The 13,956-nt window shown below is 51.7% G+C and overlaps 3 protein-coding genes across 3 annotated transcripts; 2 read left to right on the plus strand and 1 right to left on the minus strand.

The window, feature by feature from the left end:
* Window positions 1-5,296: 5,296 nt before the first annotated feature.
* Window positions 5,297-6,193, plus strand: CC1G_09899 (hypothetical protein; the record flags this gene model as incomplete). Its single annotated transcript, XM_001831144.1, has 1 exon — window positions 5,297-6,193. One exon carries the CDS (start codon window positions 5,297-5,299, stop codon window positions 6,191-6,193), a length of 897 nt encoding a protein of 298 aa, XP_001831196.1.
* Window positions 6,194-8,369: 2,176 nt separating this feature from the next.
* CC1G_00744 (hypothetical protein) lies at window positions 8,370-9,321 on the plus strand (the record flags this gene model as incomplete). The annotated part of the gene is made up of 2 exons (XM_001831145.1): window positions 8,370-8,490; window positions 8,546-9,321. The coding sequence occupies 2 exons, from the start codon at window positions 8,370-8,372 to the stop codon at window positions 9,319-9,321; spliced, it is 897 nt and encodes a 298-aa protein (XP_001831197.1).
* Window positions 9,322-11,541: 2,220 nt separating this feature from the next.
* Window positions 11,542-13,320, minus strand: CC1G_00745 (hypothetical protein; the record flags this gene model as incomplete). Its single annotated transcript, XM_001831146.2, has 3 exons — window positions 13,050-13,320; window positions 12,608-12,991; window positions 11,542-12,554 (listed from the first exon to the last, which is right to left on the minus strand). The coding sequence occupies exons 1-3, from the start codon at window positions 13,231-13,233 to the stop codon at window positions 11,542-11,544; spliced, it is 1,581 nt and encodes a 526-aa protein (XP_001831198.1). The 5' UTR covers window positions 13,234-13,320.
* Window positions 13,321-13,956: the final 636 nt, after the last annotated feature.

Genomic DNA, 13,956 nt, shown 5'->3' on the forward strand with positions numbered 1-13,956 from the left:
AACAGGAACCTTTGGTATGCTGCTTCGCAGGGGAGGCTGTTGGCGTTGTTGTTCTTGTTGATGATCCTGTTGGCCCTGGCACTGATTCAAGGGATTGGGATGATCGTTGTTGCCTGTAGTAACTACGCCCTTGATGTCGTAGCCTGTTGTAGCGTTTCTCGTTGCTTTGAAGTGGTTTGTTACTCACCGGATCCTGATGGCTTGCTAGGAAAGTCTTAGCCTCCTTGTTCCCCGACTTTTCATTACGAATGAACAATTCTGAGAGCGAAATATCGCCGAGCATAGCGCCGTCACGGTAACTCGAAATTGTACTCATAAGCGCCTGAACTGATATGCTTTATGACCAGTACAGAACAGTGAGCTTTCGTCGAGGGCATTTCGGCGCCCTAGCTGGGTAGTATTACCGTGACTACTCGGCATTGAACAGCTAAGCACCGAGAGTAGAAACTAGCAAACCGTGTGGCTCCCTTCCGCGGAAATACTGTTCAAGTGAAATGGGTTGAGATGACTCTTTGATTAGATGATTCAAGAACACTGGTTAGACGATCGGTGTTCTCTGCTATGCACGAAAAACGTCAAAAAGAGGATGGAAATAGCGCTCACCTTGATGTCCAAGACGCCTCAGAACAGAATAGATGACGCTTCAAGACTCTCAATGATATAATGAGGCACTAAACAGCGCTTCTCGCACCGGTTGACGAGACGTCCGGTGCGCGAGGGGCTATGTCCATACCACCGGGCGGTCGATCCGTAACCACCTCTCAGTGAAAATCAGCACCGCTTCACACCTCAAGGTTTGTTCTCTTAATTAAGTTTGACCGGACGACCAGGTTAGAGTACGTACTCAAGAGGGGAATCCTTATCACCCGTTGATCTAGGTTCTGTGCATAGCTCCTTAGGTCCGATGCTTACAATCACAGCGAGGCGCTCGTCGCTAGCTTGGGCAATTAAGAGCGCTGGGCGAAGCGGGGTTGGGTAGTGGGGCTTTGCAGCAGTGGACCATTGTAGTCAAGATAACGATAACGTTAGATCATCGTTATCATCGTCAAGCTAACGCTCGCATCTTCGACGAAGTCGAATCCGTCGTCTTAAATCCTCGCAAAAGGAAAGTAGAATGAATTGGATCATGGCGGACTTGGTATACACGACGACGGAGCGCCCGTAATGGCCCAGGATACCTCTTTGTAGTCTGTGGCGAAAAGAGCGAGGTGTATAAATAGGGCAAGTCCGAGTACAGCGTCGAAATGCGGACTTGAGCGCGAGGCAGGTGTGCCGGAGTGAAGTACGTATGTGTTGTAAGATAGAAGGAGAAAGGGGATAATGCTATATTGAGGAGGCCAGAATTAAAGTGAGAGTCGGCATCTCAACGCATAACGGAACACGGTGACTTGTGCGTCATCCACACCGGTACTACCTGCAATCCAGGGCAACGGAAGAAAAACCTGAAGCAACGATGGGAAAATGCTTACATCCAACTCTCAAGTCGACCTCGCGTCTTCAGATATTCTTTTGGACTCAGAATCTGGGTAGAGGACGAAAGAGGGAATTCCATTCCTGGCGATCCATCCATTCCACCTTCCTTGAAGATGGAACTGCCTCCCCAATGTTTTCCTTAACGTTACAGTGGAGCGCACTCGTCATTAGTTACTGCCCACTGCTACTGTAACACCCTCGTATCCTGCACAACAATACCCCAACAAGTTTCAAATTCTCTCATTCCCCACACCATCTAAAGAGTCATCATGTACCTGTGGGCACTCTCCTCCTAATGCGTATGGGGCGTTGCAGGCCACGGTCACAATGCCGCGTGTGGCGCTCTGCGCTATACTACTAAACACCAAAACCCCAACCTTCTGCGCTAATTTCGAGTTCGCGCTACCGGTGCAACGCCTAACACTCTGCTTTGAAACCCGTTAACCTTTTCAAGCAAATGGGGAAGGTCAGTATTATTACCGTCATAAGAGATTCAGATTTTACTAGTCACACAACGGTCGGGATATCGATCTTCGGGTCCTCTTCGGTGGTTTGAGGTCAGCCATGAGGACGAGTCGGACTCGACCTGGTTGAGCGCTTAGCAGTGGATCTGAGCGCTGGTTGCAAACGAGAATCGCATGTAATTCGGGATATCATTAACGAAGTCTATGTTCTCCTCGTTACCTGAAAGCTCCTTCGACAGGGGTAGTCGAGTGGACGGCGCACGTTCCCCTGGGTCCCTTTGTACCTCGCATTATTGAATTCCTCCGAGCCACTCTCATGCCTCGGACACCCTGCCCATCCTGCCCCTCCGACACCCTCTTTTCCTCGAGACCGAGAAGAGTTGTCAAGTCGACTGCTGGACACGAGTACACACTCCGAGTCGACCTGCGTGTCGTTGGACACCCGGAAACGAGGGTCTTTTCCGCGTCTGACGACCGAACGTCCTCGGGAAAGGTTCTGAAGATTAGGCGCCCACTTTCAGAATTTGAAAAGTGAAGTAATTGTGTCAAGATGCACTGAACAAGTCACTGGAGAAGGGGCAGACCACATTATTCAGTCTTACTGACGAAGTCTTCGGTTTCGTTTTGGAATGCAAATCCACTTCCGTCTCCGACACCCATATCGATAAACTCGCACGACGACCACGACGACGCTATGTTCTGAAAAAACAGCCTGGTCGTCGTGGTTATCGAGGCACTCCGAATCGAATTGGTCCCTTCCACCTCCCGTTTCCGAAGCCGAAGTTTGCTCCAGTTCAAGGGGCACAAAGTGCGAACCAAAGTACCTATTAGGCGGGAAAGCAGCAGCACTACTAGGAAGAACATTGGGAAAGAGGTCGTCAAGTCGACCGACGCTTCATCGACCATGAGAGATCCAGCGAACAGCACATCGACGTTGTTTTTCAAAAAGGGGAGGGGAGGTTTCTGGTAACCCTTCCCTTGCTTTCCATCGAATTGTCAATGAAGGAATGGTGATTAGGCGCCTCCCATCCATATCGGTATATTTTTGCTTTATGGAAGTGTATGAAGCGGTGGGTTAGCTGCATCTAAGGTTGAGCTGGGATGGATCACTCGCGATTTTATTTCCATGGAGTGGCCAGCGGCCGGTTCCTTGCGATGCTGATACTGACATGACTGTATGATTTCGTCATCCACGACGTCGAGTGGGGAGGTTGAGTTGATCTGTAGAGATTCTAGCTCTAGCTCACGAAGCCCTGACAGAAGAACCATTTTCAGACCACCCAATTATATTCGAATCTCTCGCTCAAATTCTGCTACAGCATGTTTCGTTCCAGTTATGGAATTCGAAGCCCGGCTTGACAGGGTTGAGACGTATGTCATCGAACTTAGAAGACGTTTGAATCCCCTTGCGCTGAGAATGATTCAGACTGATTAAAATGAAAGGTGTTCCGAATGCTCACTGTTAGGCTTTTCTCTCGTGTTCGGACGGACCACGGAGAATTGGGTACGTTGTCGGCGTTCGGTATACTAAGTTCTAGTCGAGTGATAGGCAGGGTAGTGATAGCCAAGGTGTCATCGGCACGGCTGGAGAAGTGGGATTTTCGAAGGGTGAAGGTTGTCAATGGACTAGTCCTAGATGGGTAAGCGGGAAGGTACCGGATCGGGTCTGGTGGCCGGTGAATTTGAGAAAGAGACATGATCAAAGGATACCTGTTGGCGGCTGGTAGCTTTCTCCTTGTTGGTTATTGAATTGTGTGAAATATCTAGAATTCGATGGGGTCAACAGAAAGAAGGGCTTCGAATGGAGGGAAGTGAACTCGGAAGAAGCAAATTTTATTATCGACTGCCGGAAGAGAACTCGACATCAGTGCCCAGTTGGCGACTCGAAGAGAGTTAGCTATTTTGGGGCGAGGACGGATGCTTCGCAAAAAACCGTTCACTCCAAAGTTGCGAGGGAAAGAGTTAGCGCGTATTCCCAAGGCGGCCCGCGGGATTCAAATAGGCGCCCAAACACCACATCCCCAACGATGAGCAAGGACATACTAAGCGATCACCTGCCTCCCAATGAGCAAGAGCAAAACTTACCAATCCTCAGTCCAGACAGGCTTAATTAGAGGCCTAGGCCGAGAACGGGGTTTGCGTTGTAGGCGAACCGTTTATCCGCGTCGTTCACTCCACGGAATTATGACAGTAGCGGAAGAGGCGTGAAAGGTACATGTGGGCGAGCGCCCCTGGTGTACCTCGAGATGAGAAGGTACGACGGGGAAAGGCTTGGTATCGCGGGTGGAGAAGAAAGGACCTGGTCATCGAGGGCAAGCCCGAGTTCCCGAGACCACGAGCCTGCGGAGAAGGGGAAGAGGTGGTCGAGCTCGACCGAACGACCGAGCGACCCCAAGAAAAAAGTGGGTCTATTATCCACCTAGGGGCCTGGGACGGGGAGGGACGATTGAGACGTGCGTAAACTTCGAAGACTCAATGGAGATGAAATGTCAGAATTAGGCTGAGAAGCCTGCAGCTCAGGTGCAAAGCGGCGGCAGGTGGTTTTCATATTTTGTGTACCGTACGAGAAGTCATGCGCGGGATTAGGAATTGGGAAAAATAATAGGGCGAGTGTGAGGGGGGATAGACTTCCGGATGTGCTCCACGGAAGGAGGTGAGAGAGGATTCTCGAGGTGATGTTCGTTTTGGACGGGGCGTAGATTGATTTGTTCCATGTGTCAATATGGATTGGCTGGTTCGACATGAAGGAAGAACAAATAAGGAAGAAGGAGGAGGAGGAGGTGAGGGACAGGGATGGGTGTTCTGTGGGAAGGTACCAGAAGTTGGGATCGACTGGCTTCGTGTCGATTACGGGAGAAGAGGGTTGGGAGGATTGACGTCAAGAATTGAATTGGAAATTACGAAGATACATATGTGTCTGGGGAGGAGGAAAGGGAGTGTGAGTCACCGGTAGACGGAAGTAAAAAGAGTGAGAGGGTGGATAGGATTGGATGGGATATGCGGTGAGATCGGCAGGAAGAGGAATCGGACCGTGTGGATTGTGTTTTGGGGCAAGTTACGTAGTTCGGATTTCATTAAGATTCTGTGTGGCCGGCGGGAGTGTGGCTGGATTTGGGAGTGATGAGAATCTCAGAGATCTGGATCGGGGCGTGACCGGGTTTGGCAGGGCAATCGAAGAAAACCCGTGGAATTGGGATCTCCTGTGTTTGCTGGGACTCCTTTTAACACTTGGCCACATATAAGCGACCCATGAGCACGATCATCTGCAATCAGCCTGGAATGCTGCACTAGAGCCCATCAACAACACGACTATCCCGTCTCTACGTGTCACACATATCGCCTGGCCGCGAATATCTCAAATGTCCTCCTTTGTCATGGACCCATACCACCACCACCAGCAATGGCCACAGCTCATCACAACCCAGCCCCCCTTCCCTTCCCCGCCCCCGAGCGAGCACGGCGGTTACCAATACTTTGACCGCGACCCCGCCCGCCCCGCCCCCACCAACTCGGCCTTGTCCCTCAACATCTCCTCCCTCTCCGTCACCTCTCCCACAAACCTCTCACCCATAGCACAGACCAACGGTCCGGCCAGCACGGCCAACCTCTCGCCGGCGACGCCGATTAGTCCCTCAAATAACCCGTTTAACAGCCAGAGTCAGGCCCAGCAGGGACCCCAGCAACAGCAGCAGCAGCAGCAGCCATCCCCGTTCCAGTTTGATCCACATCAAGGGTCTTCGCCAGGTCAGCAAAGTCCGAACACGCAGTATGATGAACCACAATCGGGGCAACAAAATCAACAACAAAACCAGCAGCAACTGGCCCCGCCCGGCTCTTCTGCAGGCTTTGCGACTGACCGCCGTCCTACCGTCTCTCGCTCCTCCTCTGCATCCACAACCGCTTCCTCCCAGCTCCCCAGTCGGAAACGCAGCTTCACAACAAACCCGTCCGCGCCGTCGTCGACAACCATCGAGGAGAACGTGTTTGATGAGAGCCGCGGCGACACAGCTATGGATCTCGCATCGACCTCAACAAGCGCTGGCTACACAGAGGATCTAGAAATGAGGAATGCTTATGGCAGTTCGACAAACGGTGGGACAAGCCCCGTCGAGGGTAGCGGCAGCACCAGCGGCGCTGAGGACGTGCTAGGCACAGGGCCCCCAGGCGGTGGCTTGGGTGTCCCCGTCAGTGGCAGCGTCAACGCACTAGGGAAGCCTCTCGCCACCAATAACTTTGTCACAAAATTGTACCAGTAAGTTTGTCCTCTCCGCGTTTCCCGCAGACTTGCTCCATCTCCAAAACCATATCTTATCTCGCCTTGATGCCGTCGCGCCGTCGTCATGCATCTTTGCTGCCAACTCGACCATCTTCCCATATCTTCATGCACGGTTGGCGTTCTCCTTGCCTTTTTTGCCTTCCTATTCTATATTGTCTCCATGACGATTTTCTGCCCTTGGACGTTTTAGAGAATTCTGTTGCCGCTCTGAAGCCACTGCATCTTTGCTCTTGAATGCTGTGACATCATGTGCGCTACTTCCATCTCCTCCTCCTCGTACCTTTCCCCAACCCTTCTTTGTTGATTTATCTTGGCTTTTTGACCAAGCATTATTGACGGCAGGATGCTAATCAACAATACCCTAGGATGATCAATGACCCCAAATCGTCACACTTCATCTCGTGGACAGAGCTGGGTACCTCGTTTGTCGTCTCCAATGTTGGCGAGTTCAGCAGAAGCATCCTGGGCGCCCATTTCAAGCACAATAACGTAAGTAATTCATCCCTCGCCGACCTCCATGTATGCTCATGCCTCCACTTGAAGTTCTCTAGCTTTGTGCGGCAACTAAATATGTATGGCTTCCACAAAATTAATCGGGTTAGTCTTTTGAGTCCAACCTCTTTACTCAGCGAACCAAGACGCTTACTTTCTTTCACCCCTTTTCATCGATCCTCTACACCCTACTTTTTTCGATGCTACCTCCGCCTCAACCCCATTTCTTCCTCACCAAAAATCTCATCACAAAATGGCCGCCGTTCCATCTTTCTCGGGATTTTTGGATCCGACCCCTCAATATGTCCACGGATGGCATTGACGTGTCATGGCCCTCTTTTTTCATGTCTACCTCTGGTCCCTACTCACTCGACTGTCTCTGTGGCATCGTGGGACATTGTCGTCCTCGGCATCGCTGGCGCAACACCGTCTCGTCACTGCTCGATGTGGTTTCACCCTACTTCGTGTTTCGATGCAACTTTGGCTATTCCTTGGCACCGGATGGTACTTCTGATGCTACGACTGAAACGGTGATGCACTATCATCCAACTCGGGTTCCTTTACCTTTACCACCCTTCTCCCCGCCTTCTATTTTCCGCTCCGCCCGGATTTTGGCTCCGCCCACCAACTCCGCTTCTTCGACTTGAACTCGACCACGCGCATACGACAGACACCACGCGCACAGCGAACCTCAACGGATGCGCAAACATGGGAGTTTTCACACCACAAATTCCTTCGCGGACGGCCAGATTTGTTGGATGAGATCAAGCGCAAGGCGTTGGAGCCTGATCCGGCGGTAAAACATCGTGTCGAGCTTCCCGGCGAGGTGAGTTCCTTTCTCTTTTTTCATTTCCGTTTCATCTCGTTTCCTTTATCTTCCTTTCTTTGTTTACCCCTGGTGCGCCTCTTGGGGGTCTTGGAGCGGAGAAGAGCACGCATGATGGTGTGGGGGACCGAGCGTTGGTTTGCGATGCGATGGTTGTTCGGAGATGCGCGCAAGGTTTTGTTTCCGGATCGCGCGGCTGTGATCGACGTGACCTTCGTTCGCTATTGATTTCTCATTCACCTGGTTCACTCCGAACTTGCCGCGTATATGCTTTGCGGGGACGTGTTGTTCAGTTTCGGCGCGGGTTTTCCGTGGAGTGCCGTAGCCTCCGTGGGGAACGAGGGAGATGCAGATGATGTTGGGTTGGACAGATAGGCGCCCAGGTGCCGTATGCGTTTCCAATAGGGGACTCGGGCAAAGTCCGTACGGGCGCGCTCACCCTCCAGCGCGGGTGCAGCTGCGGGAGGTTGCATTCTTCCAACCGCCTTGGCTCCCTGGCGTGGGTTAACGTGTACGATAACCACGAGTAACGCCTCTCTACATCCTTTCCAGTATGGGCGGGGTCTCTCGGGCTTGTTTCATCTTTGAGACGGAGCTGGATCTTTGACGAGCGGTGATCATTGGTGGCGTTGGACGTCTCGCGGAAGTGTTTGAACTTTACCTTTTTGTGGTCCTGGGATGGTTTAAAGCCTCCAGGTGGATGCTGTTTTGAACTTTGTTTTTCTCTTTCATCCCACTCCTGTTTCTCGTCATTGCTGAAGGACGTGACACTAACGAATTGACTTCTTTTGCGATGCGTCGTCGTGTCCCAACACAGGTTGCTGCACAGCTGACAGCGATGAGGGATGAAAATCGGCGGATGGCCGACCAGTTGTGCACAGAGCGCAAGAGGGTAGACACCCTTGTCAATGTGGTGGGCCGGTTATGGGACGTTATGAACAAGAGTTTCCCCGGGAGTGGTGTGTACGCTTTTTAATTTTCTCAGCCGAACGTTCTGACGATATTGATTTACAGTGGGTCCATTCCCTCAGGAACTCATCGAGGCTGAGAGTCCCAACATCTACATCACCTCTCCAACGGCGACGACCTCGCGGTACCCTCCACCGTTATCCATGAACATCGCGAACCCCTCATTACACGGCATGCACTCGCACGCGATGAACAGCCCTTCGTCCAGCCCTACCGCCGCAGACTTCCCCGCCCACCATCACCAACAGCAGCAACATCACCAGCTGCATCCTCACCACACTCATACCCTCTCCCGCCAACACAGCTTTCAACACCTCTCCTACTCGCGCGGCGATGGTTCTGGCAGCGGGACACCCGGCTCCCCGGGTTCAGTCTCGATGGACCTGATGGATGACTTCGACCCTCACCACCGTAACAATAAACGACCTCGCCTCTCGGCAGACGTGAACGGGCTCGATAGTGGCGGGACACCAGGGAGCGGCGACTCGATACATCTGATGTCTACCATGAGCAGTCCCGCGACGTCAACTGCTGCATCATCGCTGGCTGCTGCGAAGAAGGCTGTTCGGGCACGGAGCGATAGTGCGCCGCTGGGTTATACGAACAGCTATACCACTGGCGGGCATGGTGGGCTTGGGCCATGGGGTGCTGGCGGGGGATTGGGCGCTGGCCTAGGAGGTCAGGCTGGCAGACCGAGGAGCGGGAGCGGGCTCGGGTTGGGGATGGGTCCTAGGATCCCAAACATCAACAACATGACGAGGAGTGGAGGTGGGACGCCCATGCTGAGTATTGCGACTGTTGGGGACGGGATGGGGAGGTAACTGTGATGGATGGACCTCTTCCCTTGAGAAGACAGGTTCGTCGGTGACTCGCTTGACCACTGGTTCCCTCGACCCTCTTTTCTCCTTTCGCGATCCTCGACCTGCGCGCGCGATCATATAGACTGTTCCGCCTTGTGCGGATATGCTTTCATTCTATGCTTCTTTTTTCTTGGATTGATCAACTATGCCCCCTACCGCGTTTCGCCCATCGCACCTCATACCATCAGCAATATACATCATCATCCCATCCATCCATCAACATCAACCGAAAACAAATCTCAATCTACAATCCAACAACATGTGTACTATCACCACCCATCGTCTTTTGGCCAGGACCCCTATCGACTGACTCACTAACCGATAACTTGGCCGGCAACGCTGATGCCTATCGACTATTTATCTCGTTCGACACATTGTACATTGCTACCTCGACGACAACAACGGCATGTTCTTCTTCATCGCGCACGATTCTTCGTCCTACTCGGAAGGATTTCAGTCTTCTTTCTTGCCCATTCACGTCGCCCTCGTTGATCCTTGGCCCGTTTGCGCATCTTCCTCTTTGCTCCCGACTGGTCGTTTCTTGTTGCTCCCCATTCCTTTCTCGCTGCTTCTCTCTTTCTTTTCTCACTTCCCTTGTGTATATTATCGCCTTTCTCTCTGTTCACACACCTCACCTCACTAGAAGAAAAACCAAATTGCGGACATCTTTTTTGTCTCCTCTCTTGCGGACTATCTATCCTTGTTACTACTACATCCCTTTCTTCTCTCAAAATCAAAAACTCTGGGACATCCCGAACCGAAATTTGTTGCTTGTGGTCTTCCTGTCTCTTCTCTATTCTGTGTTTCTCCATGTCAAGGTCTCATTATCGGACATTTTCCGTTCCCGTTCCTTTTCTTTTACCGTGTACATTCGTTTATCATTCTTCGTCTTTCTTTTGTTCTCGTTCTTGTCGCTTTGTTGTTTGATGGACTCTAAAAATCCGTACACACCCCGTGCTGATGTACATTGTACATATTTGTCTTTTTTTGTACTAGCAGCTTCTGGCCCCTCCTTCTCGGTCTTCATTTGGATGGACTATTCTCTTTTTCGTGCTTGGTATCGGACTATCCTCTCCTTTTGATCCTTTTTGCTTTTTGTCGATCCCCAACCTCTTGTTCCTGCCTTTCTTTTTTTCGTTACACGCCCTTTGTTGTTGTTCCCTTCACTTGTCGTTGTTGTTCGTTCGAGGTTCTGAATTATGTATTATTTTTTTGGTCTGGTGCACTCTCATCCGTCGCCGTGTGTAACGCTGGTGGATTATTTATCGAACGACTTGCCCAGGTTTGGTCTTGGGCCTAGCCGAACCCGTACATATATTGCAGATACCAGATACCCCGGACTTGTGGTTACCCCCGTCTAGCTTCTGTTTCCCCCTTTACCCTTGGCGTTCGTGAGTGTAGAAGATGAGAAGCAAAGCGAATTGATTCTTGTATTTCTTGAGCGTAGTGAATACCGTTTTGATTTTCTCAAGGTTTTCTGGAGGAAAGGATAACCATGGGGATTCGAATTCGGGGTTTGGCATCGTGAGTGAGGGGTTTGGCGGGTTGTCGAGTTTGGGGCGTACATAGATGCCTCAGCAACGAATGGTATTGGAGATCTTGACGACCATCTGTGGCAAGTAGTTCGGATCGACAGGTACCGAGTCTTCTTCAATACACTCGCTGCGTCGCTGGTTGTTCGATCTTCTGACCTGGTTGCGAAGCTCGAGCTGGAACGGTGTAGGAGCGTCCGACTCGGGATCCTTTTAGGTTGGGGTTCCTTCGTCCCATTCATTGTCAATACCTGCAACTATCTCTCTCGGTTTTGACTGTGGCCAGCGCTTTCAGCTGGGTCGATCCTCCAAAATAACATTCCCCAAAAATATGGGACCTTGATGTCATTGATATCGATTCCATTTCTCCGCCCATGGTTGCAAAGCGCGAAATGAATCCATAAGGAGCTTTGGCCTAGATGTCAAACAGGACACAAGAGTTGATATTAAAATGGATTGCTAAAGCATTAGAGTGGAATGGACAGTCTGAGGCATTAAGGGACTGGAGGTCAAGGACCAAATGAATAAAACCGCTCTCGCGCAGTGCCTGGCTGGATTGTTCGCGCGGCAACGGGTTACAACGTCCAGCGTGATATATAGTCAAAAGTACATACAACTGGAGGGCTAACCAAAGGGGTGCCTTGTTGGATCATCGTCCAGCGCTATACATGGGAGGAGAATCATCAAAGGGATTGTGTTGAGGATACGTTCCCGTCACATCGGAATTAGAGACTGATGTCGAGCGCCCGTGGCCATGACTGCTGGCATAAAAGTTGGACTGAGAGACTTGCGACCCAGCGTACATCGACACAGCTCCAGTACCGGTGTTGGCATATGACATCGCTGGAGCATGGGCGTTGTGATAGTGGTTGGCACCTGTCATGTTGACTGGATTGAAAGTGTCGACGAATGCAGAGACTCGCTTCTTCTTGGCTCGCCTTTGGCGGAGGAACACAATCAACGCAGTGGCGATTAGAATGATAGCAAGAGCGCCCAACACACCGCCAACGATGGCTCCGGTATTGGTGGTCTTGACAGCTCCCGTGGCGTCTGCGCCTTCGTCCAGGGTGTTTCCAGAGGAGTCTTTGGTCGCGCTGTCCGATGGCTTGGTGAAGCGAGCGACGGAGGTGGAGTCTGCTTGACCCTCGGTGTTGTCTGAAGACCCGCTGGATGAAGGACCGTCGTTTCGACTCGAGCCTCCGTTACCAGTAGAAGGGGAGACGTTACTGCCACTTCCCCCTCCGCCTACTTCGCTTTCACTTCCGCTGCTGCCCTCGCTCCCACCGCCACCACTACCGCCGCTACTGCTACTCCCCCCATCGCTGCTGCTACCTCCTGAACTGCCACCCCCAGACGACCCTCCGCTACTTGGGGTATCCTGGCTAACTTCCTGGGGAGCGCGTCGGTTCGTCCCTCCACTAATCAAGAATTTGTCCAAAACCATAGGGGTGACATTGCTTCTCCCATTGTAAATGACGGTGATGACGTGACGGCCGTGCGAGAGGCGAGGAGTTTCGAAGATTCTGCGGTTGTATTCAGAGACACCGCCGACACCTGGTATCGTGAATGTGACATTGTCACCCCCGTCGATGGAGTACACGCCCTGCGAGGCATCTCGTGGAAGCTCTGTCGGGGCCATTGCCCACATGCTTATGCCATCGCCTGTAAAGGTTTTGAACTCGGGAAGCTCGGTTCGCCCAGCGGTTGTGACTTACCGACGAAGGGGAATGTGATACTTCCGCCCGTTTCATGGGTGAAGTACGCGACTTCAGCAAGAGGCCTCCAACGACCGTTGTAGGTGATATCTGCATCGTCCCGCGTGGTCGCGACCATCTCATTCTCGACTACACCGGTTGGACGGTACTCGATTCTGTCGAACCAGAAGGCCCGACCTCGAGTTCGCACGTTGAGGGTAATCGTGTGCTGACCTGCGTCCAGACCTCGGAATCGACAAAAGACCCAATTGTTTTCCCTGTGGCGAAACGGGTCTCGCTTGTAGTCCGCAGAGACGCGCCCATCGAGAGCGCACTCCCAGTCGGGATCGGGTGTGTTGCCATTGAATGATAGATCGTTTGTTCCCAAGATAGTCGCAGAGTCACCTGTAGAAAGCGAGAATATTAGAGAGAGATTATGTGCGGTCAGTAATGAGTGAATTACCGGTGAAAGTGAACGAGAGGCTAGACGATGTGGTGGTGGTGTGAAGGGTGTTCTGGTAGACTTGACCGAAGTTTCCATGAGAATTGTGCTGGTTGGTGTTCCCGCTTGCTCGAGACCAGCTGCCGGTGTAGCTGATGCGACTGTCCGTATTGTCCATTACAACCCATCGAGTTAATTCAGTCATGGTCGAGACGACGGTGGTGGTGAGTTGCTAATAAAATACAAAAAAGAGAGTGAGGGGTTCAAAGAGTGTGGAATAGATGGAAGCAACTAGCGGGTTGTCGAAGGAAGCAAGAGACAAGGAAGAACGCGGAGAAAAGAGGCCATTGCTCTTCGCTTTCTGGGTTCATTAAGTAATGATACCATCGAGCGCTGAAACCGCCCAGCCCGAGAAAAGATGTTCATTACCGCCGTACAAGGTGGAACCTTGATTGACTTGAGCGCCATGGGAATTGGAAGAGTGCTGAGTTGCTGGAAGAGGAAACCTCCGATCCCAAGTGAGGCTTCAGCTCAGTGGCAACGTATCAGAGGATGATGCCAATGTTACCTCCAATCTCCTGGTGGTATGCGAAGCAGAATGTCACAAAAGGCATTCAAAAGGTGAAGAGGAATTTACTGACCTCGAGGTGTTAGATTGAATATATCCCAAAGTCTCGAAGTGGCATACGTTGCAGTCTCCAGAGCTCAAGGAGAGAAAGTTACTCGCCCCAATGACGATTCGTCGCGGTTTTTCGGTCGAACAACATGAAGCATTGGATTATGGTCCAGCTGCATAACATTATGGCGAGTTGAACGCGTTCTCTCGGAGTCGCAGGATTGAAGGTGAGAAATGATTACGAGGTTCTTCCCACGGTTGCCCAGCGCTTGTCAATGGTTCAACGTTCCGGAACGGCACAGGTGAGTGGGC

Source organism: Coprinopsis cinerea (assembly GCF_000182895.1).
Source record: "Coprinopsis cinerea okayama7#130 chromosome 7 map unlocalized cont3.7, whole genome shotgun sequence".
Classification (NCBI taxonomy): domain Eukaryota; kingdom Fungi; phylum Basidiomycota; class Agaricomycetes; order Agaricales; family Psathyrellaceae; genus Coprinopsis; species Coprinopsis cinerea.